The sequence below is a fragment of the Oryx dammah genome, unplaced genomic scaffold (assembly GCF_014754425.2).
Source record: "Oryx dammah isolate SB20612 unplaced genomic scaffold, SCBI_Odam_1.1 HiC_scaffold_14, whole genome shotgun sequence".
Lineage (NCBI taxonomy): Eukaryota > Metazoa > Chordata > Mammalia > Artiodactyla > Bovidae > Oryx > Oryx dammah.
Window position 1 is genome coordinate 42,840,890 of NW_024070198.1, and position 26,277 is coordinate 42,867,166.

General features: G+C 59.5%; 1 protein-coding gene across 1 annotated transcript in view; it reads right to left on the reverse strand.

The window, feature by feature from the left end:
• Window positions 1–315: 315 nt before the first annotated feature.
• Window positions 316–26,277, reverse strand: part of FAM53B (family with sequence similarity 53 member B) — a 114,640-nt gene continuing 88,678 nt past the window's right edge. Inside the window, exon 5 of the mRNA XM_040254781.1 lies at window positions 316–4,368. Within this exon, the coding sequence (XP_040110715.1) occupies window positions 4,054–4,368 (315 nt within the window). The 3' untranslated portion in view covers window positions 316–4,053. The remainder of the gene's footprint in view (window positions 4,369–26,277) is intronic.

Genomic DNA, 26,277 nt, shown 5'->3' on the forward strand with positions numbered 1-26,277 from the left:
CCTGGCTCCTGGATGGAGTGAGGAACAGGGGTCCTCCGCCCGAAACACACACGTACTCTAATGACTGCCCCGGAGCTGGGGGCCCCCCGGATCACAGCTGTGGCCGTGGCCAGCCCTCCCATCACAGTTGTTCAGTCTCCTGCACCAGAAGCTTTTGAGAGCACTGAGACATTAGCTCTCCCCTCACTTTACAGATCTGACCCTGGGGCTTGGAGGGGACAAAAAGGCCCCAGGTTCTGCCTGTGCCAGCCCAGAGCAGAGGCACGACCCTCTGATCCATCACCCCCTATCCCCAAACAGAAAGCGCGCAGCAGCTGGGTACTGAACCAGGAAGCTTTATTTACACAGTAAAAGTAACAAGCAGATTCCTGAGAGACTAGAGCGGCCCTAGTGCAAGACAGTCGTGGCCTGCGCGGAGGGCAGGCTGCGGTGGGTGGCGGTGGGGAGACCCGGCGCCGTCCCTGCACAGCGCTTTGCCCGGGCAGGGGCTGGGCCTGACGTGGCCTGTTTTCTGGCCGCCACGCTTCCTGAAGCTCCAGGGCACCAACGGGTGCTGCTGGGAAAGCGCACGTGACCCCGGAGACAGCCGAGCCGCGGGCACCCGTGCCCGGGACATGGGCCCCCACCCTGGGACACAATTTCTTTGCCAAGGAGACTATGCTAGAAGATTGGGCTATTCTAGCTAGGTATAAGATCTCTGCTGTGGTCTGGGATTTTTTTTTTTTTAATTAAATCTTTTTCTCTTTAAAGAGGTGCCAGTGGGAGGAGTCTGGCCACCCGTGAGGCTGCGGCAAGCGGCAGCACCATCGCTTACATGGAGGCGCTGCCCTGACCGGGTTGCTGCCCCCAGAGCTGGGGCGTGGGGACTGCTTGCGCCCCAGGCCGTGGGATCTGACACGGTCATCTCCGCCTCCAGGCCAGGGCACACAAGACTTGAGCCAGTGGTGGGGCGTCTGTCCAGGGCGTGGGCTGCAGGCTTGGGCAGCACCAGCTGGAGTGTGGAACACACAGGCCACCTCTCCCCCACCTTGCACTGGGGCCCCCTGTGGATGATGGGTTTGTTTCCTTTCTAAGGTGGACTTTGCATTTTAAAATTTCATTCGGCGTATACAAATTCACAAAAACTTTTCCTGCTACAAAAATTTTGTTGAAAAGTAAGGCTTTCTGAGAGTGAAAATCCTCACGAGCTCTCCAGGGGCCTGGGAGTCGTGTCTGCCCGTGGGCCCTGTACTGGCCCTGGCCTCCACCGCGAGTAAGGCAAGAGGGTTTGCAGTAATGTAAACGCTGAGGCTGCCGCTTGGATGCTCAGCCCAGCCCCCATGGGCAGCGGCCTCTGTTAGTCCGGCGGCTTCAGTGGGGGTGCCCCAACAGGAAGCTCCCCCACCCTTCAAATGCATGACCCTGCTCTTGTCCTTCCGGGCCCCCGGGGCAGGCGGACAGCCTGGCACAGCCCTCCCTCCTGGCTCTGAACTTCCTCAGTTCCCCCTTACAGGCAGGAGTTCATGGGCTGCATGAGGCAGGGTCCCGGCAGAAGTGAGGTTCAGGGCTGGGGAGGAGGCACCAGCTGGCCTGCTGTCCCCCTAGGGACACCCTCCCACCCTCCACCCCAGGGTGGTCAGAGAGTCTCCCTTCAAGACCAGGAGTCCTGGTGCCAGGGGAGCAGAGTGGAGACGGGCCTCAGGCGGCACCTCCTATAGACAGATGGGCTGCTCTCTTTGATGGGAAGATGGACGTGAAGCCACCCCACAGCTGCCTTTCTCTGAGGGGTCACTGGTCATCCTCTCCCCTCCTTGCTGCTGTTGTGGGCTTGGGCGGGGAGCTTCTGTGGGGTAGGAACAGCCAAGAGAGGCCTGAGGAGGTTGGGAAGGGCCAAACCCTGCCCTGGGCTGCGAGCCCTTCTGCCACATGGGTCCCAGGAGCAGCCTGCAGGGAGATGGGGCGGGTGGGGCCACGGCTCATCCTTCCCTGCCACCAGGCCTGAGAAGGGGTGGGGGGTGGCTGGCAGGGTCCGAGGGGGCCACGTGCACTACAGCCCTGTGACACCCACCACTGCGTGCCTCCCTTCCCAGCCCAGAGGAAGGGCGTCGAGGGGAAGGACTGCTGTCCAGGGCATGTGCCCGCTGTGGCCACTCTGGGTGTGGGCCAGATATCATGCCTCCCACCCAGGTTCCCTGAGGCTAGGAGGCACCAGAATGTCCTCTCCTGTCCATCCACCTGCTGCTGGACGCCCCGGGGTCCCCTGGATCGGCTCAAAGACAATGAGCCACCTGGTCTGGCTTCCCAGGGGAGATGTGACCTTTGGCGGGACCTGCCCAGTGCCCAAATGCCCGCAATGCTCCATAACCTGTGGCTTCTGACACCATCTCGGGGGCGGGGTGGCGGGTCACGGAGTTGGGGTTTTCTGCAAGCATCTTAAACAGCTGATTTTTAAAAAGAGCCAACTCTAAATGAGAACTTGAGCCACCACACTTTGGATGTCCAAAAGTAAAGGTTTAAGTCACGTTTTCCCAAACCTGGTCTCTCTCCAGCGGAAAGAGAAAGAACCATGTGCCCTCAGCCCCTGCAAGCACCAAGGGCTCTGCTGACAGCAGAAGGTGAGTGGGACCAAAGGGATCCCCGGAGTGCCTCTGTTGCGTGGCAGCGCACTGCAGGGGACACGTGGATGGACTGAGCCTTGTGGGAAAAGGAGCCACTTTGCTCATAAGCTGACCCCCACTGCCGTTGTCTGCAGAAGACGCCGAGCTGCTGAAAGCTGGATTCCAGCGGAGCCAGAGCCGCGTGGGGCATGTCTTCAAAGTGGGGCTGGGGAGTAGCGGTCTGGGAGAGAAGCCTCAAGAGGTCGGGGCTCCTCGTGGACCGGCAGGGGGGGTCTCTGCTGGGGCACTGGGAGCCAGGAAGGGCGTGTGGGCACCCCACTCTGTGCTTGTGGTTGGGGCAGTAGCAGGGAGGTGGCACCCCACAAACCCCCTCAACCAACAAGGCTGTGCTTGGTAGATGGCCAGGCCCAGAATGGCCAGCAGGCACCCTCTAGCCCTGGAACATGCCCAGGGCCTGGGTCTGCACACCTGCACAGGGCCCTTGTCCCTGAAGACATTTTCAAAAGGCTGCCCTCCTCTGGGGACGTCTCTCCACTCGCCCGTGTCTACTGAGCTCATTGCTCAGTGGCAGGGCAGTCGTGGACAGCGGCTGCCAGCTGCCGACCCTGCCGACTTCAGCCCCCAGCCCCAGAGCAGCAAAGAGCCCGGGGCTGGGACCTCCACACCATGGGAGGGGCTCACGCTTCCGCCTTCTCGGCCAATGGAGCCACCAGATGTCTACCAACTGGACGGGCCTCTAACAAGCAACCCCCCCCCACCCCGAGGTGTTTCCTGGACCCCAGGAGTCCACCTGGCACACAGGGCCCCATCACGCGCACCCAGAATTAAGGCCGAACGGTTCTGGTGTTAATGACTGACCGAGGAAGCCTCCCCTGCCTTCCCGAGCCTGAGCGGGAGACCTGGGAGAGAAGGCACGGAATACACACTCGAGGGGAGGAGGGCGCTGCAGGGCTGGCCCCCCCGACCCAAACCTGAGAGCAGGAGGGCGGGCAAGCCTGTGACGCCAGCGCGCGGGCCTCAGGCGGAAACCCCGGTTGGGGGTGGAAACCACAGCCCTGCGCAGACGCCGAGAGGCTGCCCAGCGGGCAAGGCTGGGGTGCTGTGCCCATCGATGTGCCGCACATGAAAGGGGGGCAAGAGCCCGAGACCGAGAAGCTTCCATCCTGGGCCCCGCGGTTCTGTGGACCGTGGCTGCCATGCTGGTGAAAGGCTGAGACGCTGTACTGCGGGGCGGGGAGTGGGGGGCAGCCCAGACCTCCGCGGGCAGGACAGCATCTTGGGGAGGCGGTGGGCTTGCTCCTGGGCCCTGACACCCACCTCCCAGGAAGCTCGGATCAGGCCCAGGGGTGGGGCTCCCAGGAGGGCCTGCTGCCGCACCTGGGGGGTGGGCAGGACGCGGCCCCTCAATTCGAATGCACTGTCCCACCCCCCGCCCCCGGCCAGGGCCCGCGGCCGCTCAGTTGTTCTCTATCTGCTCGATGTCCAGCTCGCCATCCAGGGAGCAGGGGCTGCTCCGGGCCCCGCGGTCCCGCCAGGCTGTGCCCAGCTCCTCACAGCAGGGCTCCTCCCGGCAGGCCAGCGGGTCATCCAGGGAGGAGGACAGAGGCTCGGGGACCGGGGTCCCAGCGGGCGTCCTGCCCCCTGCACTGGGGGCCGAGAACAGGGCAGCCCAGGACCTGGTGGTGCCAGTGTGCAGGGCGAAGGGGCTGTGGGCGCTCCGGTCCTCTGTCCCCGTGTTCAGGCAGCTGAGACTGCTGAAGGTCTGACAGTTCTGTGGGGAAGACAGACACAGGTCACAAAGGGTCACAGTCCTGTGGAATCCAAGGACTGAATGCCCCACCCAGCCCAGCCAAGACCCCTGGGGGGCTACCCAGTGGTGGACCCACCAGGAGATGGAACACCCTCCCCAACAGGGGCAAGGACAGAGGGGCTGTTGGTTAGCTCATGAAGAACTACCCCTGGCCGGTGAACACCATGTTAATCAAGAGACACAACAGGTAGTTGAGTGAGGGACTGAAGCTGCTCAGTCATGTCCAACTCTGCGGCCCCATGCGCTGCAGCCCACCAGGCTCCTCCGTCCATGGGATTCTCCAGGCAAGAGTACTGGAGTGGGGTGCCATCGCCTTCCTCAGGGGATCTCCCCGACCTAGGGATTGAACCCAGGTCTCCCGCATTGTAGGCAAACGCTTTACCGTCTGAGCCACCAGGGATGTCTCAAAATGCAGTTATTCGTCTACAAATGGGCAAAGAGCACAAACTGCCTAACATCCAGTTCTGGGGGAACTGGGGGTGGTGGTGGTGCAGTAGGAAGGGTGGTGGGCAGGCTCAGAGGCCTTAACGCACAGCCTTCCTGCAAAACCTGAGTGGCAGGTTCACCTCTAGGATTTTTGTCGCAAGAAAACAGTTTGGACGCAGCGACACAAATGTGCCTCGTCACACCGTTGCAGTGGAAAGCAGGGAGTGACCCAGCATCATTCCCTGTGAGGCTGGTTCCGTAAAGCACGTCTTTTCGGGCCGAGGGAGGCTCTTGAGCCGTTGGAAGAACACGGCAGGTACCTAGAGAGAGATGCCGCCAGGCTGCACTGGTGCGCAGAGGGGACGCGGGAGGCCACGCCACCCTCTCGCCGCAGCGGGGACGGCACAGGGGCCAGGGGGTGGGGTTGACATTCACGTGGTGCATGGTTCCACACAGGGCCCTGGACTCCCGGGCCCTCGGGTGGTGGGTGTCTCAGCCCCGCTGGGGGCGGGGCCGGGCTCACAGCTGGGGGCCACGGGCAGACGCCCCCCCCCCGCCCCCGCTGCCCCCAGCCATGCTTAGGCCTCGGCAGCCTCCTCTGTGAGAGGAGGTCCCTACCTGTCCCGCAGGGCCATCTGAGGCCCCAGCAAGAGCCAAGAGCTCCGCACCCGCCAAGCCCTGCCTCTGTGTGTGTGGCCGGCCTGGAGGAGGCAGCCTAGGGCCCGCCGGGGGCAGCCACATCTTGGACGCGACCCCACACACTCACAAGAGGGGGCAGCTGGTACTGTGCACAAGTGGGTCCAGCTACACGCCTGCTTTCACAGCTGAGCGCGAAGCCCGGACATAACCAGAGGCAGCCCAGCCCCTTCCCAGGGACGAGACAGAAAGGGAGGTGCATCGGAGGCAGCAGCGGGGTGGGGAACCGGGCTTTGAGAGGTGGGAACACGGGGAGCACTGCCTGCCCACTGATGCCGAGGCCACAGGTCCGTCCCCGAGGGCCCTGGTCCGTTCGCAGACGGCAGTGTTTGTGTGTTGCTGCTTCCCTGGTGGTTCAGAGGTTAAAGCGTCTGCCTGCAATGCGGGAGACCCCAGTTTGATCCCTGGGTCAGGAAGATCCCCTGGAGAAGGAAATAGCAACCCACTCCAGTATTCTTGCCTGGAGAATCCCATGGAGGAAGGAGCCTGGTAGGCTACAGTCCACGGGGTCGCAAAGAGTTGGACACGACTGAGCTACACTTTCACTTGAAATAAAGACAACCAATGGCTGTCACGGCGAACAAGCTGTTGAAGCAGGCTGGGCAAATGGGAAAGGTGCTCTCTCTGGAGGGAGGTGGTGGGGCCCGCCATGCGCACTCTCCTTGTTCCTGCCTGCGCCGTGGAAGAACCCGTTCTCGTGGGTCTGCTTGTCCTGGAATCTTTTGATTAGCTGAGGAAGGCAGGCTGGGGGTCAGGGGGTGCTGGGGGAATTGAGGAGAGAAGAGCCAGGCTACCCATCAGACCTGCGATGCTGGCCCTGATCCCAGCAAGAGCCAGCCTAGGGGCGCGGAGGGCCCAAGTCCTCACTGGGCACTCTGCTCTGGGCAGTTTGCTCTGCTGCTGGGAGACAGCTCCTCGTGCAAAACAGCCCCCGAGATCCTTCATGTCCCCAAGGTCAGAACGCAAATCTGGGTGGGGAGAAGCCCCAGCTGGGAGGCCCCTGAGGCCTCTCCACCTTCCGGCCACCCTCTGGACGGGCCTAGACCTGAGCCGGGACAAGAGGAGAACTGGGTAGGGGACAGAAGGGAGGAAAGAGGGCCCAGCCCAGGCAGGGGCATCAAACCCCAGACTAAGCAGAGAGGCCTAGGAGGGAGGCCTCGGGGAGCCCGATCTAAACCCCCGCATGGCCAGACGGTCTCTCGCCCCATAGACGCGGCGGAGTGGAAGGAGTGGTGGTGAGTGGCCGTGTGAGTCCAGTTACAGACAGTGGTGTCCAGTGTGAGCCTGGTGTGCTGCGAGTGGGCCACAGGTGAGGCTGAGATCCTGGGGCTTGCAGCCCTGGGGGAACGGCCACAATGCTCCCCTCCGTGTGCAGGACCTGAGTGGGCCTCCCTGCTTCCTGGGAGCTGTACCATGAGAACGGGGTCTTCCGGAATTCCTCCCGAGTGTCCTGCCTGCCAAGCAGCCCGACCCCAGGTGCTGACGAAGGTGCGGGTGGCGGCGAGTACCTGCCTTCACAGCAGCTGTGACGGCGCGTCTGGGCACAAATCATGTTATGCAGCGGCCACGCCAGCAGCAAGGTGCTGGGGACCCCAGTTTGCTGGGGCCTTTCTGAGATGTGGCTTCTACCTCGAGTGTGCCCGGGAGAGGACTGAGGTCAGAGAGACTGCCGTTACAGTCCTAGGTTCTGCCACACACAAGCCTGCCGACTTCAGACAAGACCCTCCAACCTCTGGGCCATGGCCCCCACAACCAACAAGGGGTAGGCCGAGGGCACCACCCACCTCCCCCGCCCCTGTTCTGGCTGTCTGGAATAACTGGGTCCTTTCTGCTTTGAGGCAGGACAAGAAGCTGCAAGGTTTGGCTGCTGACTGTTGTCACAGCAAACCCGGGATGCCCCTGACCCCACCCTCAAAAGTCCTCAAAGGTACCTCCTTCTTGGCTACAAAGCCAGTGTCACCTTGAGAACACTGTTGACTCAAAACTCAGCTGTTGCAACCACAGTGAAAACCAAGACCCCTCTGCCGAGCGTGCCAGCCAGTGGCATGGCCCACCTGCCGGGGAGGAATGTGGCCGTCACAATGGGGCAGTTGTGTGTCCCACCCAGGTTCCAAGCCAGCAGAGCCCGTCCTATGCCAACATCCAGGGCGTGGCGCTGCGCCTGCCAGGCTCTGGGGGCCGGGTCCCACCCCGCCTCTCCTGGCAGCTCACACTCCCCAAGATCTCAGCACCCATGGAAGAATGCTGCACGGGCCTGCCGGAGGCCTGGGCGCTCCTCTGGGGAAAGCGGCAAAACTGAGGACAAGTTCAAAGCACCATGTGAACACATCATTCCAGTGTGAAGTGGTTGCTTGGGGACAGACAGTCCCCTTACGCCAAGCTCTGTTCTCTTGAAGCCCAGCCCTAGCCCCAGGGCTGGGCCGCCTTCTTGGGCACAGGCCTGCCCAGGTAACAGAACTCAGAGAGGACCATCCATGTGGCCTCAGGCTAGAGGCTGGAGACACTCGTCAGCACCCCAGTCCGAGAGTCTGGAGTGACTCTGGAGTAGGGCCCTGAAAGTCCAGCTGCTTCCATCAGATCTGCCATATTGCAGGGCCTGTTTTGCAGCCCACACACCCAGCTGGTCTCCCCAAGGCTCTGCAGTCAGGAGCAAGGGCCCCCTTCTCCTGTGTGGATATTTGCTGGTATCCCCCTGGTAAGTCCAGGCAGCCCTCACTGCAGGCAGAGGCCCACCAGATCTGGGTGGGGGAGAGCACCCCGAGGCACTTGCAGCCACACCCAGCTCCAAGTGCCCACCCTGCCAAAAGGCGAAGAGCTCATAGCCCCTCACTAGCTCAACGCAACTCCACCTTGAGCTACCAGCTGAAAACCAAACCCTGCCTTAGGAGACTCACCTGAACTCAACAGACTCAGCCCCGTCTCCCTGCGCATGCCTCCCACCCCCTGCCCTGCCTAGCCTCAGGCCATGAGCTCCATCCTGTCCCCAGGGGCCGGAGGCTCCCTGTGCCAGCCTGCAGCAGCGCAGGCCCAAGGGCAAGGTGGGCCGCAGGGGCACCGTGGCCCTGAGCAGGACCGGCTGTTTTCCTCACTCCTGTTCTCTGGGCCCCAACTTGCCCTTGAACCCCTGGAACTGGGAAGGCCTCAAGAGTAAGGTCCACGTGGCCCCAAGGAAGAGCAGCGGATGGGGTCAGAGAACCCGGACCCAAGGCTGGAGTCGCCTTGTTTGCTCCAGAAATGAAACAGTCCTTGCCGGCCTGACTGCTGGGCCATCACAAGGGTCCTACCAGAAAAGGGATGCGAAGAGGGGCTCCTGGCGTCCCCCCGACTATGGAAGCCCACTCCCTAGTGCCGACGTGCTGACTGGCACAGCCCCCTTGGGCCCATCCTCCCGAGGCAGCCCCCGGCCAGTGACGGGCTGATGCGGGTCCCAGAGCAGCCCCGGGCTGGGGGTGGGGGTGGGAGGAGTGGGGAGTCCAACCCCAGGGGCTGTTCACACGACGGTGCTCCCCGGGGCTGGGCTGGGGCCGGCCTGGCTGCTTCCTGCACTTCCTACAGGTTCCTCCCAGGAGCCGCAGGGTCTCCAGGACAAGATTCTGCGCTCCAGCCCTGCTTCCATGGAACCAACCTCAGACGGGAGGTGAAAGCACTCTGCTCTCCACGGCTCACCCGCCGCGCTATTCCTTCTGAACAGGAATGCGCAAAAGCGGCCCGTGAGGTCCATGGGTCAGGACCGCCGGGGAGGAGCGGCTGCGGGGAGGGGCCCTGTCCTCGGGTCAGCCCGCGTCCTCACCCCCGGGCCCGGGTGAAACATCCTCTGTGCTGTGCTAGGACGGGACCTGGGTCCCCCAAGGCACACGGGCCCTTTCCCCTGCTCAGACAGCAGGGTGACAGCGCCCGACTTCCCTCTTCCGCACCGGCCTTCCAGCCTGGCATGTTTGCTTTTTCCTGATGCCAGCGTCTCCTGGTCATCTAATTTCCTAGATCGCTTTGTGTGACTGATTTTGGGGGAACCGCCTCGAAAACAGGGGCATCCCAACAAGCCCGACCAGCCGGTCAGTTTGGCCAGACCAGGTCCCCGCCCGGCTGGGGTTCCTGGAGCTTCGGGGGCCCCTTTGCTGGAGCTGCTGGGCTCGGGAGCTGGCAGAGTCCGGGCATTTCCTCCCCAAACAGACGCCTTCTCCAGAGCAGAATCTCCAAGTGTTGGGAAAACACCAGGCCGTGAGGATGGCTAGCAGCCTGGAAATGTTCTAAGTCTCGTTTATGCTGGAGGCTGGCATAGTTACAACCAAGGCGGCGGTGAGGCATGCGGTTTCCTGGGGTGGTGCTGTGTTTTGTTTTGTTTTTTTTAAATTATCTCAGATAAGAGAGAAAAAAAAAAGACACTGGCTTACTTGGGGCCTATCTTTAATCCATCTTTGGTAAATCTGAATTTTGCATGAAGGCTGGACTGTCGCTTACAGGAAGCCCAGGAGCTCAACGACGGGTCAGGTGGCGGGGCTGCCCCAGGTCAGAGCTGTAGGTCTGGCTGGAGGTGGCCGAGGGTGGTGGGCGCGGCCGGCCCCTCGCTCCCGGCATCTCATCTCCAGGCTCAGGACGCAGAGTCCAGCACCACTTCCTGCAAATCGCGCCCAGTCTGTCCCTGTCAAGCTCACCTATGGGACCCCGATGAGAGGCAGCCTCCTCGAGCCCGGACTGCTCCCCTGCCCTCGGGAATACGGGAAACGTCGGTCATGCAGCCCAGAGAGGGAGACCCCGGGGAGCACCGTGGATTCAGCCCTGGACACTCAAAAGTTCTTCCCAGACCACAGACTCTAGAATCAGGCAGTCTGGGCAGGCAGGGCTATCTGTGAGGGTGCACGGATGGCCCTGGAGTTACTGGGAAGCCCTGCCTTCCTGGGTCATTTCCTGGGCTCCCCTCTGCAGAGGTCACAAAACATCTCTTGAGCACCCAAGCCCTGCAGGCTCCTCTTCGTCCGCTACAGCCCAGTCTGTGTCGTCCCTGCAAGAGCCAGGTTGAGCCCGGTGGACCCTGCTGGGCCCCCATGGCCCTAATCCACACCCCATCGCCTGGCTTGGGGGCCAGGTCACGGAAGGTGCAAGGGCAGCCTGGTGGGAAAGGAAGGAAGGACCCCACGGGGTTGGCCCCCAGGAGCTCAGCTTGTATGTCTGTGCAAACCAGAGGTCATGTCCTCTGAGCAGTGGCTGGCCCTATAGGGTCTGGAGCCCACACAGGAGCACCCCCCACTTGCGCCACACTGTGGTGAAGGCTGTTTCTACACCAGGTCCCTGGGGTGGGGGTGGGGGGGCAGATGGCCTGCCTGCACACAGAGGTGCGGACGCTGATGCCAAGCAGCTCACAACTGGGAAACGAAACATTCTGTTTCTGCGGTGTGTGTTCCAGCCAGCACACACTCAGGACAGGACTTGTGAAACCACCTCGCTCTCAGCTTGGCGTGGAGAGGATTCTTCGCCTAACAAAAGTCAAGAGATCTTTCCAAAGCACACAGGACGCTGGCGGGGGGGCAGAGGCCCATGTGCGGCGGGGACGCGTGGGGACTCCAGGGGCGGCCTCTGCCCAGGACGTGGGGGCACAGAAGGTGGGGCCAAAGCCCAGAGCAGATGGTGGGCCCCCGGGTTTTCTGCAGCTGCTGGGCGCCCCCTGTGGCCACACCAATGCACAGGACGACTGGAGTGTGGAGTGCTAGGGCCGGCTCAGCCCCGCTCCAGGAGCTCCATGTCTGCCCCCTCCCATCTCAAGAGAGGCTGGTTCTCAAGTTTTTAAATGGAAAATCAGAACAGGTGAGGATAATCAGGAAGCCTCCGTGAACAACAATTAGGTGAGACACGACTGACGCGACTTAGCAGCAGCAGCAGCAGCAGCAGCCCAACCAGTTCCGATAGTGGCTTCCAGAGAAAGGTGAGGCTTTCTGGGAAAATGAGCAGATTACCAATCAGCCTAGCAGCCTCACCTGCAGATTAGGTGGCCTGAAGCTGGGAGAAGTGAAGAGATGTGCCCCAGATGGCACAGAGGACAACAGTCACAGAATTGTCTGGAGGGGTAATTACATTGAGACCACGTAGGAAGCCAAGGAAGCGCTTGGCAAACCTTGATCTCCCCTGTCCCTCCTCCGCCCACCGCGCTGTGTTCAGGCTGAGGGAGGGGGGCGTGGCTCTCTGTGGACAGCACTGCATGGCCAAGGGGTCAGGGGGCTCAGCTTTGGGAACAGAATATATAATACAGATGGTCAAACCCACTGCCCTTTTTAACCAAAACTTGCTTTCAGAATTCTGGAAGAAGACCTGCCAGTTACACAAAAGGTAAAAATGCCCAGGAGTAAAAATGCAAGAATAAATATGAATCCCTAGGAATAAAAATGCAAGAATTGCCAAGAGAAATAGGAAGAAAACTTCACAGAACCTAACAGTGGACTTGAACAAACAGACCATCCTGTCTTGTGGACAGGAAGACTCGACCTCAAAAAGGTGTGAATTCTCCCCAAGTAATTTCATAAATCTAACACAATCTCAACCTGCAACGTCACAGCTGTCCTTGACCCCCGCCTCCAATCTCAGAGTAAGCAGATTGTCGAAGTTTTTAACTGGAAAATAAACAGGTGAGAATGATCAGGAAGCTTCTGTGAAGAAGCATTAGGAGAGCCTAGTCCTGTGCCGTGCTTAGCTGCTCAGAGGTGTCCCCATTCTTTGCGACCCCAAGGACCGTAGCCCGCCAGGCTTCTCTGTCCATGGGATTCTCCAGGCCAGAATCCTGGAGTGGGTAGCCAATCCCTTCTCTGGGGGATCTTCCTGACCCAGGGATTCAACCGAGGCCTCTCCTGCATTGCAGGTGGATTCTTTACCAGCTGAGCTACCAGGGAATCCCTGAGACTAGTCCTACCAGATGCTAAAGCGTACTGCAGAGCCTCCATAATTACGAGTATATTACTATGCGAGGACACACAGAGACTCATGAAATAATGTTCTGAAATAGCCCCAGGTTAGCAGGTCCTAAAGATGGAATTTTCAATAGCGGGTATTGAGACCAATGGGTAGACATATTAAAAAAGAGAGAAAAAAAGGTTGGCTCCATATTCAGACTATATACAGGATGAACTCCACACAGACCTAATATTGCAATATAAAACTATAAAAACACTAAAAGGAAATACAGGAGAATTCTTTTATAGTCTTGGGATAGAAAGGCCTTTCTAAAATCCAAAATTCAGAGCCATAAAAGAAATAATAAATATGATTTAAAAAGTATACATGTCAAAAAAAGCCAAAAGCACTGGGGGGAATGTAAGATTGTGTACTCGCTTTAGAACAGAGACTGGCAGCTTCTCAAAATGTTAAAACACAGAGTTACAGGACACAGCAATTGCATCTCAGGTATATAGCCAAGAGAAATGAAAACATATGCCCGTACAAAAACGCGCACATCAATGTTCACAGCGGTGTTACTCATAATATCCAAAAAGAGGAAGCCGCCCCAATGTCCCATCAATTAGCAGCTGGATAAATAAAATGTGGTAGGAGTATTTTTCGGCTATAAAAAGGAACGAAGCACAGACACACGCTGCAGCAGGGACCAACTTTGAAGTCACCACGTTGCTCGGGGAAAGAAGCTGGTCAATGAGAGGCGTGTTATTGTATGATCCCATTTATATGAAAGACCCAGAACAGGCAGATCCAGGAAGAGCAGAAAGCAGATTAGTGGGTGGCTGAGGGTGAAGAGTGACTGCCAGTGGGTATGAGGCTTCTTTGCGGGGAGTGAGGAAGCTGTTCTAACACTGACTGTGGTGGGGGCTGCACAGTTCTGTGAGCACACGAAAAACGACCAAGATCATTTGCTTTAAATGGGTGAACTGAATAATGTGAATTATATCCCAATAAAGCTGTTAAAGAATGTCAAAAGACAAAGAACAAATCAGAAACAAACATTTGCAGTTCACAGCACATGCAAACGGAGAAGGCGATGGCACCCCACTCCAGTACTCTTGCCTGGAAAATCCCATGGATGGAGGAGCCTGGTGGGCTGCAGTCCATGGGGTCGCTGAGGGTCAGACACGACTAAGTGACTTCACTTTCACTTTTCACTTTCATGCATTGGAGAAGTGTTCTTGCCTGGAGAATCCCGGGGACGGGGGAGCCTGGTGGGCTGTCGTCTATGGGGCCGCACAGAGTCGGACACGACTGAAGCGACTTAGCAGCAGCAGCAGCAGCACATGCAAAGCCAATCTCTAATGGACAACTGGGGCGTGCCCGGTGGCTCAGATGGTAAAGAATCTGCCTGCAATGCAGGAAACCCAGGTTCGATCCCTGGAGAAGGAAACAGCAACCCACTCCAGTGTTCCTGCCTGGAGAATCCCATGGACAGAGGAGCCTGGTGGGCTACAGTCCATGGGCTTGCCAAGAGTCGGACATGACTGAAGCGAGTAACACCCTACTGTATATCAAGAAACAGAGCAACACCTCCATTTCCTTTTAAGGGCACATGAATACAGTGGAGGACACACGAGAGACCTTTAACTAGAAAAATGCAAACTAAAATGACACGGAGAAACCACGTTTTCACCTCTCTGGTTGGCAAAACCCACGTGTGAGCAGGATCTGTTGGGGTGTGGTGGGGAAATGGACCACCTGCAGCACTGTCGGGGAGCGTGGCCGTCTTGGCGTCATGTGGGCAACAGGCTCCCGGATGAGGACTGTGCATGTGGGATGCGCCCACAGAGGATACACCTGCACACGCCTCAAAGGTCCCAAGCAATGCTGAGAAGACTGCTTGCGGCCCCGGGGGTCCGCAGCCGGGGTCTGGGAAAAAGAAAGTGGGGCAGGGCCACACAACAGACCGTCCTGTGCTGGAAAAAGGCAGCCAACAGCTGGGCTGTGACTCAGAAACACTTCCAGGGTCTATGATTTAAGACAGCGAGGCGCAGAAGGCTAGATGTTAGCCTGCTGTCTTCCGTGCAAGAAAGGAGAATGAAACAAGAACGTTATTATTTGCTGGTATACTTGCATAAAGGAATTCTGGGAGGATCACAAGAAACAAACAAGGAGTTAACCTGAGGCCACGGGGACGGGAGCAAGACTTCCCTTGTGTATTGTTTTAATTTCTGAACATGTGAAAATACCATCAAAAAAATAAAATATGTGCGTGCTTATATTATAGAAGAAGGGGCTCTCTAAATTAGGAATGAAGAATAAGGATGACTCACAGGCCAAAACAAATCTTACTGAAATGGTCACTCTGATTTTCTTTTTTTTAAAAGACCCTCCCCACGGCTGCAACAATCTCCATCTTAAATCATTTTAATGTTTCTCCACCAAAGTTCTTTTCGACTTTCCTTCTCCCTTATTGGCAGGAATGCGGCTTATGCATTACCAAAAAACAGTACTTTGTGCAGATAAAAAAAAAACAAAAAAAAAACCCATACAGGGTTCCTACACTTAATAATCACCAAATTAAATCTGAGTCTCTCACAAGCACAAGGCAGGAACACATCGGGAAGGCCGCCCCTTGAGTGGCAAACGGCCCACACATGTGCCAGCCATCTGCACGTGGGCAGTCAGCCGTGCGGGCCTTTGCCCGGGGCTGGTAGGCGTGCTCACAGACACAGGCCAGGGGAACCCCTTGGAAAATATCTCGTTGTTCTAGAGGTTTCTAGGGCTCCCTGACCGCCTGGAGGGGGGCTGGCCTGGGGGGCTCTTCTTGCTCTGTGGGAGAACACTGCCCGGCTTTGTGGGTGACCCCAGGCCGTGGCTGGGGCAGCTTTGTGCCCCAAACCCAGCTTTCCCGGGACAAGGCCCATCTCTTAGCCTGCGCCAGCCTTGTCCAAGTGGGCCAGTGCCGGCCATTCAGAGCAGCTGCCCAGCTCCGCCCAGGGCAGGAAGGAAGCTGCTTGTCTATCAGAAGTGGTCCGAGGGCAGCAGCCCCCCAGGGTCCGCAAGAGCCTGGGTCCCCAGGGAGGGTTAGGAGACACGCTGCGGATGGACGTGTGGGCCAGGGGTCCGGAGCTGCGGCGCTTGTGAACATGGAACCCCCCGCCCCGCCGCCACCTGTCGTCATACATCCACACCTGGCAAAGAGATGAGAAGCACAGATTAAGTTCAAAGTGTCCGATTCGGCTGGATTTCCTTTCTGTTTGGTGGGGGAGAGGGGAGGCGCTCTTCGAGATCTCCGCCTCAACGATAAAATATAAATCATAAAGAAAGGCAGGCAAACCCTGCAGAAACACAACTGGCCAGTTAATCTGCTCCAACAGGCCTCAGCGTGGAAAACTGCAGAAGTGAGCCGCCCCCATGCCCTCTACAGACTGGACCAAGCGCACCTCTCCCGCTGGAAGGACCCCTAGAGGATGCCCTGGGCTCACACTCCCACCCTCTCTGGTTTGGTTCCGCCTCCCCTTCCAGGCTCTGCAGCTCCAGGCCCCTGGCCCCCAACTTTAAGAAGGACAGTGTCCAAGCAGGGCGCAGAGGCCACCTGCATAGGCAGGATCCACCCCACACCATGGGCTCCGGCGGTGTCTGCACTGACACCAACGGCCCTGGAGGAAGGCTGGACTTCACGGCAACAGCTGCGCAGCACTGACTCCCAGCTAACGGGCTCAGGCCAGAGGGCCGTGGAGGAAAGCAAAAAGAACGCCCTGTGTCTGCTGTCTGTTCTCTTGGCCATCTCCTGAGGCCAAATATTGGAAAATGCAAATGAAACCTGCTACCGTTGGGCTGAACTCCAGGCAAACCTGAGGCCAGGAGAGCCTACGCTGACCACCTTACAGTCGTCCCAGCACCCCTCAACTCCAGGAAGCCAGGAACCCAGCTGGTCCCAGACACCACCATTCATTTGCTTCGAACTCAGCGCCCATGGATGTCGCCAGGCTGGGAGGGCAGGCTCGGGGAATGGGGTGGCTGCAGGCCCCCAGGGAGGGGGTTTGTCCCTGCTGACCGGCCCACCCACTCGGCACCCTGGCCTGCCCACGTCCCTGAGCCAGGCATAGCAGGGCTGCTGGGAAGAGGTCCCAGAAGGCCAGGAGACAGTGTCTGATTGCCTTCGCTTCTAACGGCATCAGGTGGGGGTTCCCTGGCCAAACCCAGAGGGGCACCTCACGGGCCACAGAGCTGGCCATGTCACAAGCCACAAGGCCCACTCTCTTGCTCTGTGATCAGGTCTAAGGTCAGGGTTCAAGGGCAATGGCTCCCCTCCACCCCTGGAGGCACCGTGCCTATGAGGGATACTGAGCCCCGCCTGGGGCATCAAACACAGGCTCTGGGTGCAGCGCCAGCCTGCAGAAGGCAGGAGACAACGGGCAAGCCCCAAAGGCTGTGTGGCATCCAGGACGCCCCGAGGGGTGTGGACACCTGGCTCCAGCCTGTCGCACACCGGGCGTGTCCTGGGGAGGTCCTTGGTCCGTGTCCACAACGAGGGTGGCGTTGGTCTTACATGAACCTGGCTGTCCCTGCCCCGCCCATTCAGGCCAACTGGATGTACTAAGCTCTCCTGGGGGGTGCCCCCCACCTCAGTCAGGATCACTCCGCTGGAGAAACCTCTCTCCCCACTCATCTCCCAGCTAACACACCCTCCCCACCCCACCCCCCGACAAAGCCCAAGTGGAGTCGCCTTGCCCCCACCCACAGGCTGGCGGGCAGCATTCTGGGGGCGTTCGGCCAGGGAACAAGTCTGCTCACTGGGTCCCTGATGCCTGCCAGGGACCGAGGGTGGAGGCTGAGTGGAGGGCTCAGAAGGGTCACCCACGTGCGGCAGATTCCCGCCTCGGCCACGATGACTGCCATTCCCCGGGGTCCTCCTTGTGCAACCTGAGTTGCTCTTCCCAGTTTGCAAAATGGAGAAATACAGCTGCCCGTGTGGGGCAGTGATGGGGCTCAAGCGAGATCACCACAGGGCCTGACTCAGCAGGACCCCCCCCCGCCACACCTCTTCTCAGTACCCAGGTGCACCAGGACAGGGGTGGGGCAGAGAGCTGGCCCTAGCCCCAGGGTTCGGGCAGGGGCAGCAGACGGACAGCCGTTCACCCACCTCCATCCCGCCTGGAAGTGATCTGGCAGCGCAGAGCTCCCAGGCGTGCTGGGAAACGCGAGGCCGTGCTGGCTCGTCCTGGGTACCAGGGCCCCACGGGGGCGAGGGCAGGCGGTGGCCGGCGGGGCTCGGCCGGCATGTCCCAGCGTGCCCGGCGCAGGGCAGGTGGCCATGGACATGCCCGCTGGTGGCGGGCACGGCAGGACATTCCTGGGCACATTCCGCCTCTGTGGGCCCAGCCGCCCCTTCCCACAGAGCCCAGGCTGAGTGGCAGGGACACTGTGTGGGCCCCTGGTGCTCCCGAGCCCCTGGAGGCTCTGCTAGAGGACCACCTGTCCTGGGGGCTTTGTCTCACAGGCAGACAGGACACTTAGTTATGGGAAGGGTCGCAGGGAGACTCACCCCAGGCTCTTGCCCACCAGGCACTTTTCCTGGGATGGCCTGTCCTCTCACCCATGTAAGCCATGTCTCTCCAGTCATATCCGTCACTGCAGCAGGGCAGGGCCGGCATGTTGGGGAAGCCTGGGCACCAGGATGGGAGCCCAGCACACAGCCAGGAGCCCTGGAGTCCCAGCTCCGCCCAGTGCCCCAGGCTGAGCTACAGTCTCAACCCCTTGGGAGCCCAACACCAACTGTGCGGAAGAGCCAGCTCAGGGCCTCGGTGAACCCACAGAACACACTCCCCCCTTATAGGCCAGACCGTAGGCTAGGGAAGGGCTGGCCAGGGCGGGTCCCTGTCTCTTTGCTTTTCCCAGGGACACACCTCAGTACAACTGTTAATTTCCCCACGGGCTTATTTTCTTCCTTTTCAATTTTTTCCCTTTTGTTAATCACTGTTTCATTGTTGGACGGGACATGCAAACTCAGCACAGGCATTTCAAAGCATCTCGAAGCCCTAGATGTCCAAACGAACACACCTGAGGGGAACGCCCTGGCTCCATAGGGTGAACCTCTTCCTCCATCGTCTCAGCATCTAACCCTGAGAGGCGGCTCGGCCAGCACCTCCATGCACAGGTGGAGAGATCCAGGGGACCTGTGCTGAGCCAGGTTCAGCCCCAGCTCTGTCTGCACCCTTACCCATCACCCTTGCACCTCATGGCCGCCAGAAATTCCTGAATCGGCAGTGGAAACCCACCCCGATTTCTACCCTACAGGTACCCCCAGCAAGTCTCGCCTACTACTTGGTAAAGAGTCCCAACCACAACAGCCGAAGACCCTTATGACCACGAGTGCTCCGGGATGGCCTCCCGAGGAACGTGCAGGGTTTGGAGCAGCACTAAATCACTCTCCAATCCAGACGTTCCTTCACATAAAGAAAGTCAACCCACGAGGCTGAGCTACCGTAAATTCCGCCCGTCGTCCCTGGAATCCTGCCTTGTCCCAGCAACAAAGTCAGGGCATCTCTGGGGGTGCATTCTCATGTCCGAGCAGCTGTGTAGCCTCTGATGAATGCAGGACGAATGTGCACTAAGCCTGTTCCCTGAGCTTTCCAGGGCTGTGCCGCTGCACAAACCCCTAGGTGCAGATGGGGGTTCGATCGTCCCTGGAGGCTTGGGAATTGCCAAGGCCACCCAGGGACCAAGTGGGTAGGATCTGAACCCCCGGCATCTGACTCTGGGACCACAGGCCTGAGTGCAGGAAGGAGAGACAACGGGAAAGGGACTGGGGTCTCCACGGGGCAGACGCCATCGGGGCGGCAGCCCCGCCAGCAGGGAGAGGGAGGGTATGCCCAGGCTGACCCCACATGGGGCCAGGCCCAGAGCCAGATGGGAGAGAGGGGCAAAGGCCGCGAGCATGTTACTCTTCCCTGGAGTCAGCCCCGGGTGATGAATGACGCGTCAGGGGAAACGCTGGCAGCACCAAGGAGGACGAAACGGGAAACCAGTCAGTGCCGAGACAATGCCTGGGTGCACACAGCACCCGGCATCTTTCGAGGGTCCCAGCTTGGCCCTCGCTCGCTTCTCCCCTTTAGATATAAATTCGTGCACGTGCATGTGTGCGCACACGGCACACACAGACACACACAGCTCCGCCATCTTGCAATCATTCCAAGCTGCTACAATGCCACCAATGACTGATGATCACGGAGTCAATGGGACTCGAACCTCTCTGCATCTGTCCTGGTCCAGACAGCTGAAGTGAGCTGTGACGGAGCCCCGATGGGAGGTGAGGTGCCTTCCAAGTACCCGCCAGGGGCGAGAGGGAGGGTATGCCCAGGCTGACCCCACGTGGGGCCAGGCCCAGAGCCAGATGGGAGAGAGGGGCCAAGGAGACCTCAGCTTCCGGGTCTGGGCCTCAGCCTCGAGCTAAGATCATCACCGGCTGAGCCCAAGTCAGGAAATGAGCCTACTTCTCTCTTGTAAAAGTGTCTGATGACTTGGAAAAAGCACAGAACCCATGGGGAAGTCCCTAACTTTCCATCTGCAAGTGGCTACTGCCAAAAGGAGCTGCCAGACGCTGTGGGTCATCAACTGAAGCCTGAGTTCTCTCAGAAAGGGGAGCCTTGGGAGAGGAAGTTCTCAAATCCCCACAGGAGACGTCCTCAGGGCCTTCAAAGAAAAGCAGCCCTGGGGCCGGCTGGCCACCAGCAGGCTGAATCCCTGCCCAGTGGACCCAGGAAGAGGGCCCCTTCTCCACCCTCTGTCTTTCAAGCAGATGGGTGGGTCTTATTAGCAAAGCGTGTGTCCGACTCTTTGAGACCCCATGGACTGTAGCCTACCAGGCTCCTCTGTCCATGGGATTTTCCAGGCAAGAATACAGGAGTGGGTTGCCATTTCCTTCTCCAGGGGAATCGTCCTGACCCAGGGATTCAACCTGCATCTCCTTGGTTTCCTGCATTGGCAGGTGGATTCTTCACCACAAGCACCACCTGGGATACATATTACCAAAACGACAGCTGATAACATATACCCCTGACCTGGGCACCTGCCTTGTTTCGCCAGAACCCCTAGCAGGCAAGTGTCAGGGCTCCCAGGGCACAGAGGAAGAAACTGAGGCCTGAGAAGCTTGCTGGGGTCACCCAGTGATGGGGAGCCTGAGGCTGCTCTCTGGACAAAATGGCATAGGCATGTGCAGGCTGCTCACGTGTGTGCAACGTGCTCAAGGGCATACACACAGCGCCCTGCACACCAGGAGGGGAAACGAGCTGGGAGGGCCCTACCAGTAGATCATGACAGCTGCAGCCGGAGGTGGTGCTGGGTGGGCTCAGGGCACAGAGCGGTCATTCTTCTCTGTCTTGAGGACACTGACCCTGCCTGGGCTCATTCGCAATCTGCCAGGTAAGCAGGCCAGGGGCGCTAACGAGACTGGGGCTCCAGACGAGAAGGAGTGAGAGAACTGCGTGTGTGGGAACACATGGGGACGGTTCCCCCCTCGTGCCAACGCCTCTCCTGGCCATTGAGGCAAAAGCAGGCCAGCTTCGAGGGGGGCCGGAGGGGGGCAGAAGGATTCTGCCTTGACAGAAGGGCTGCCCGGCAGAGCCCAGACGGCCCTAGATGCCACCTCCTAAAGCCTGGCACGTCCTCTCTGTAGGAGAACTGGCCTGGGGTGGGGGCCCCCCTGGCAGCCCAACAGAGGCTCGCAGGCCTCCCCCACTGCATGATGGCCACCAGGCCAATGCCCTGTGGTCACCAAGCCCGCAAGGGGACACGGGACCCGAAGCCCTGTAGATCAGCAGCCCCACAGACACACACACAACGTATGCTCACAGAAAACCTGGGACCAGGGCGGCCTTCTTTCTCTTTTGCACTTAAAACAGGGGCCTCACTGCAAAACTAAATAAGAGCTAAGAATTCTGGCCCCTCCCCTCCAAACTGTCCAGGCAGGGTGGGGGGGATCCAGAATAAACCCCCTCAACTGCAGCACAAAGTTCCCTAGCGGCGGCCCAACTGCCTTTCTACTTTTCCCTTTGCCCTCCCGCTGCCTCCCGCTTTAATCTCCACCATTGTCCCCTCGAAGTGAGACCTCATAGTGTTTTCGTGAAAGCAAGAAAAATGGACATTCCTGAAGGTATTGTGGGACCTGTCGAGGCAGAATCGCTCACATATGCCTTTTTTTCCCTCACTGTTAGCTTGAGATGATCTCAGAGAAAGAAAAATGACAGAAAGACACGCACCAAACATAAGCAAAAAAGTCCCTTCCTTGATGGCTGATAAGAAAGAAAGCTGTGCTTCGTCTAGAGGGAGAGGAGCCACCAGCGGCCAAGCGCTCGAGAAGCACAGAGCCCAGCGCCCCGCTCTCCCAGCTCAAAACAGGAGAGCAACTTCCAAGAGATTCGGAGCGGGGGGGCGGGGAATAGTAATTGCAGCTTTAGAAATATCCTTTCTCTCCAGCAGGACCCTGGGGCCATAGGCGGCCTGGCTGCCTTGCGGGGCTCCCGGTGGTGATCGCTATTCACTGCTTGCAGGTGGCTGATCAATTTCCCAGGGTTTATCAGTGCGGTGATCGTGCCATGCTCTTTCAGCGAGGGCTGCAGGAACCCACACGGGGCCACTTAAACCAGTCTGAAGCTGTGAAAGGCTCCATCACTCGAAGGCCGGGCCAGGCCGTACAAACAGCCCCGGGAGAGGCTGGTGAGCGGGCGCGGGGCCGTGAAGGGGGGTGCCAATTAAAAACGCAAGCCCATGGGCCTTTCTCTTCCTCGTTTTCATTCCTGCAGCTACAACTGTGTCCACTGGCAGCAGGTTCCAAAAGCGAGGCGGCTGCATTCGCCTCCCAGGGCTTGAGAGCTGCCATTCCCAAACTAGGCTAATTAAAAGCAGAGTCCCTCCCAGGCTGCTCCTGGGGCGGAGTGAGGCCTCGGAAGACAAGGCCTGACTGTGAATGCTGGACTCTTCCCGGCGCGGCTGGCAGTCTGCGATGACGGGTCCCCTTCAGACCATCACCCCATCCTCAGGGACAGAGGGCCTCTGGAAGGAATAGGGCCTACCTGGACACCAGCCCCCAGAAGAGCCTGGCCCCTGGGGTCTGTGGAACCTTCCAGCATTCCCTGTATGTACTGGAGGCCACCCCCACCGCCGCCCGCCCCGAGCCCCAATCTGCTCAGGAAGATGGGTCGAACCTGGTGTGGGTGGGACTGAGCTGGCCTACAGCTTGCACAGCTCTGCTCGGGGATAAATTCACCCCCGATGCCTGCAAGCTGGCCGGCCTGGGATCACTGACCATGGAGACAGTCATTGTCAGGGGAAGAAGGGACCCAGGTTTAGTCACCTTCTAGCTGTTTATCTGAGGCCTATCCTCTCTGCCCCAGGGCCTGTTTCAGCTGAAAGCAGTGACAATGAAGGCCACCCTGCAGAGCTTTGGGGCTAGCACAGTGGGGGCCCCCGGGGACAGCCAGCACTGTGACCACTAACCACACATGACTAAGTGCCCACCACCACCCCCTTGGAAGTTCTGCCGGCAAACCAGGGAGCTTTGGCTCCACGAGGGCAAGATCAGAACCCCCAGAAGTGGGGCAGGGGGTCCTCCCTGCCCCCCTCCCTCCCTCTCCAGTGCCCTTGAGAGTTCCAGGGCAGCTCCCAGCCCAGCAGTGGAGGAAGATGTGGGTGGCAAGTCTGTTCGCTCAACGAAATGCGCATTAATTCCAGCTGACCTGCGTGGCATTCAGCAACCCTTCTCCAAATTACCCGGGTATCTGGGCGGCTGAGTGAGGTCCTCCCCGCCAGGAACGTCTCAGAGAGGCCCCGCTCAGAGGTTTTTGGCAGAGACGGAGGCCAGGGCGACCTCCCAGGGATACTCGGAGGAGGTGCAGTTTCCCAGATGGGGGTGGGGGTGGGAGGCGGCACCTGGAGAGACCCCGAAGGCCCGAGAGAGTGACCTGAGAGGGCAGGCAGCGGTGATGGGAATGGTGGCGGGGTGGGGGGGGTTGCCGAGGAGGGCAGTCTGGCTGGCCTTTCTAGCCAGAGCCGCCTCTGGTTGAGGGGCTGGGAGACAGAGGGCGTGGAGTGTGCAGCCCCTCAGCTGAGGACTCAACACGCCCGGAGCATCCGTCCCCAGAAGGGCGAGGGTGGCTCCCACCATTTCCAGAACCCACGGGGCCAGCCCCTCACACTCTTGCCTGAATGAAAAGGAGAGGAGCTGTTGGGGGCGGCAGGGATCTTCGTGCAGAAGTCAGCCCTCGGGGGCAGTCCCAGAACAAGGAGGAGGCCCGATCTCACCAGGGGAGCCCTAGGGTGGCCTTGCAAGGAGCCAAGCAGAGCCCTCAGTGCAGGAAGAGGCGGCTGGGCCAGCCCCGGGCTCCCGGAGGCCTCCACGCACACGGACTGGGTGGCCTCACCTCTCCAGGCCTCAACCTGGAGATATCTGGGGATATCTGGGACACCAGTTGGCTTCCTTTTTCTCTTTCAAGTTAAAAAAAAAAAAAAGGAACACTGAGAATTAGCATAAAAGTAACATTAATTCTAACCCAGAGGCTCAGGGCCAAGGGTGGCCCTGGTGCATCAGTGGACGGGGCCAGCTCTGAGGGCAGACAGGTGATGGTAAATCGAGTCAGGCCTGTGCCAGGCAGTTGCTAAGATCTCCCTAAGAATTCTGAAATCCTGATTAATGGGCGAAATGGCTCAGGTTTTGGCAGGGGACTCAGGCGCCTTTTCTGATGAAAAGCAGCGACGCACACTGCGGGCGGCTGTCTGGCCAAGTGCCCGTTTGCCTGGCCTCCCTGGAGGGGATCAGGGGGCGGGGGGGGGAGCGGAGAGACCCCGGCATCACCCGGGAGCCAGCAGGAGACGTGGGCCAAGAAGCCATCAGACAGGGTCACCGTCCTTCACAGCTCCTGGGCCATCTCCCCGGGGACGGAGAAAACAAAGTGGACAAGCCCATCCTGGGGCCGGGGGCAGCGGGGAGGGCAGGCCTGCACTGCCTATGTCTTCCAGTAATCAGACGCCCGCCACGCAGCTGCACCCGCCCTGCAGGGCACCTGAGCCGAGTGGGCACTGGGAAGGCACCTCTCCTCTGCCGCTGCCCAGTTCAGAGGATCAGATTTCGCGGCCGCGGCTAGAACGTGTACCAGGGCCCCCGGGGCTGCAGCCACCTGGGAGGTCAAGGTCTTTTCTTTCACTGCGGTCGGTCGGCAGCCTCACCTGAACAATGTCACCTCCAGGTGACCGTCGCAACTGGAGCGGAGGGAAGGGGGGAGACCGCGGGCACCTGTGGGGCAGAGACAGAGCTTCTCCAGCACAGGACAGCCCCCTTCCCTCCACGAGAGAACCATCAAGTCCCAGAGATGACACGGCCGGAGCTGGGACACACCGTGCTAGGGAAGCACGGCACCTCTCCCTGTTCTGGACGCTTGGTTTTCTTACTCTGAGGCATCTGCTCGGCACCTTAAAGAATGATTCCCGCTTTGGCTTCCAGGCAGATGACCTAAATCTGCTCTGGCCCCCAAAACAGGGTTCAAACATCATCCCCAGATCTTCAGTGCCTGACGGGAGAGGCGAGGAAGCACACACATCCTCCAGCCACACGGAGGAGGACTCTGAGGACTCACAGCTGCCCCAGCCCAGGGCTCTCCCACTGATATGCCACCACCTCCATCTCCTCCCTCGGTCCTTCTGCTACAGACATGGGGCCTTTGGGACGCCGGGCTCAGGGCTGAAGGCACAAGGTTGGGCTCACCGTGGACACAGGGGTTTATGGGGACTCACACCCCTGCCCTCCAGCCCGGGTGGGCCACAGTCACTCTCTGCACCCCTTTCCCCCACGTCCCCTCCTGCTTTGGGGAGACCAGTCTGCGCCCACTCCCCTCAAGTGAACCTGACTTCTGAATTGCCATAGGGGTGACTCCTATGGTTAACAGGGAGGCTGGAAGCAGGTACTGGGGAGAACGGCTCACGTCTCTTCCCCACCACAGGAGAGGGGCCTATGATGAGCACAGATCCAAAGAGCCAAGGCACAGACACGGTTCTCTCCGGGTCTAAGGTGAGGCTCCGCCCGTGGGTGCCAAGGTGCCCCGGGCCCTGGGAACCAGCCCGAGGGACTGTGACAGGGTGACATGGTCTAACTTCTGGCCGGCATCAGGCCCCACCAGAGCAAGAGGAGACCAGCCTGGCCTCTGAGGAGTCCAGCTGGGACAGGCCGAGGCTGGCAAGGGGCGAAGGGGCCAGGCCTCAGGCCAGCGTTTGCTGAGCACCTGGCTGGGCCCAGGCGCTCTACCAGGCACCTTTGAAATACCATCTCATTTAATGTCCATTTCCCTGAGAGACTAGACTTTATTATTTTAAATGGGGACTCGGAGCCCTGGTAACGGGAATGAATGGCTGGCGGAGAGCCACAGCTGGCTGCCCCCTCCAAGCAGCTGCCCCAGCTCCCCGGGGCCTTGACCATTTCTCCTGATCCTAACCCCACCCCTGACAACCCAGTGCTTCAGAGTCTCAAGCTGGAGGCCGGTTTGTCCATTTTGGGGCTGGGGGTGGTCAACAGGGTGGGTGCCCCTTCGGGTGAGCAGGCCAGAGAAGGAAGGGAAGGTGGCCAGCTGAGAGCCCACCAGGGACTGAGTTCTGAGTCCCGAGCCAGCTACAAGAGGATGAGTGTGTGCCCGGACACATGGCGGTGGACCGAGGGTACCTGCCCGGTGTCCCAGGCGAGGCACAGCAGAACCCGAGCACCAGGCTGCAGGCGTCGAGGGGCAGACCCGGGATGAGCCAAGGAAGCGTGGGTCTCAGGCTTCCAGAAAGACATGGAGGAGGAGCTTTCAAACTCCGAAGGCACTGTGCTGGGATCAGGGT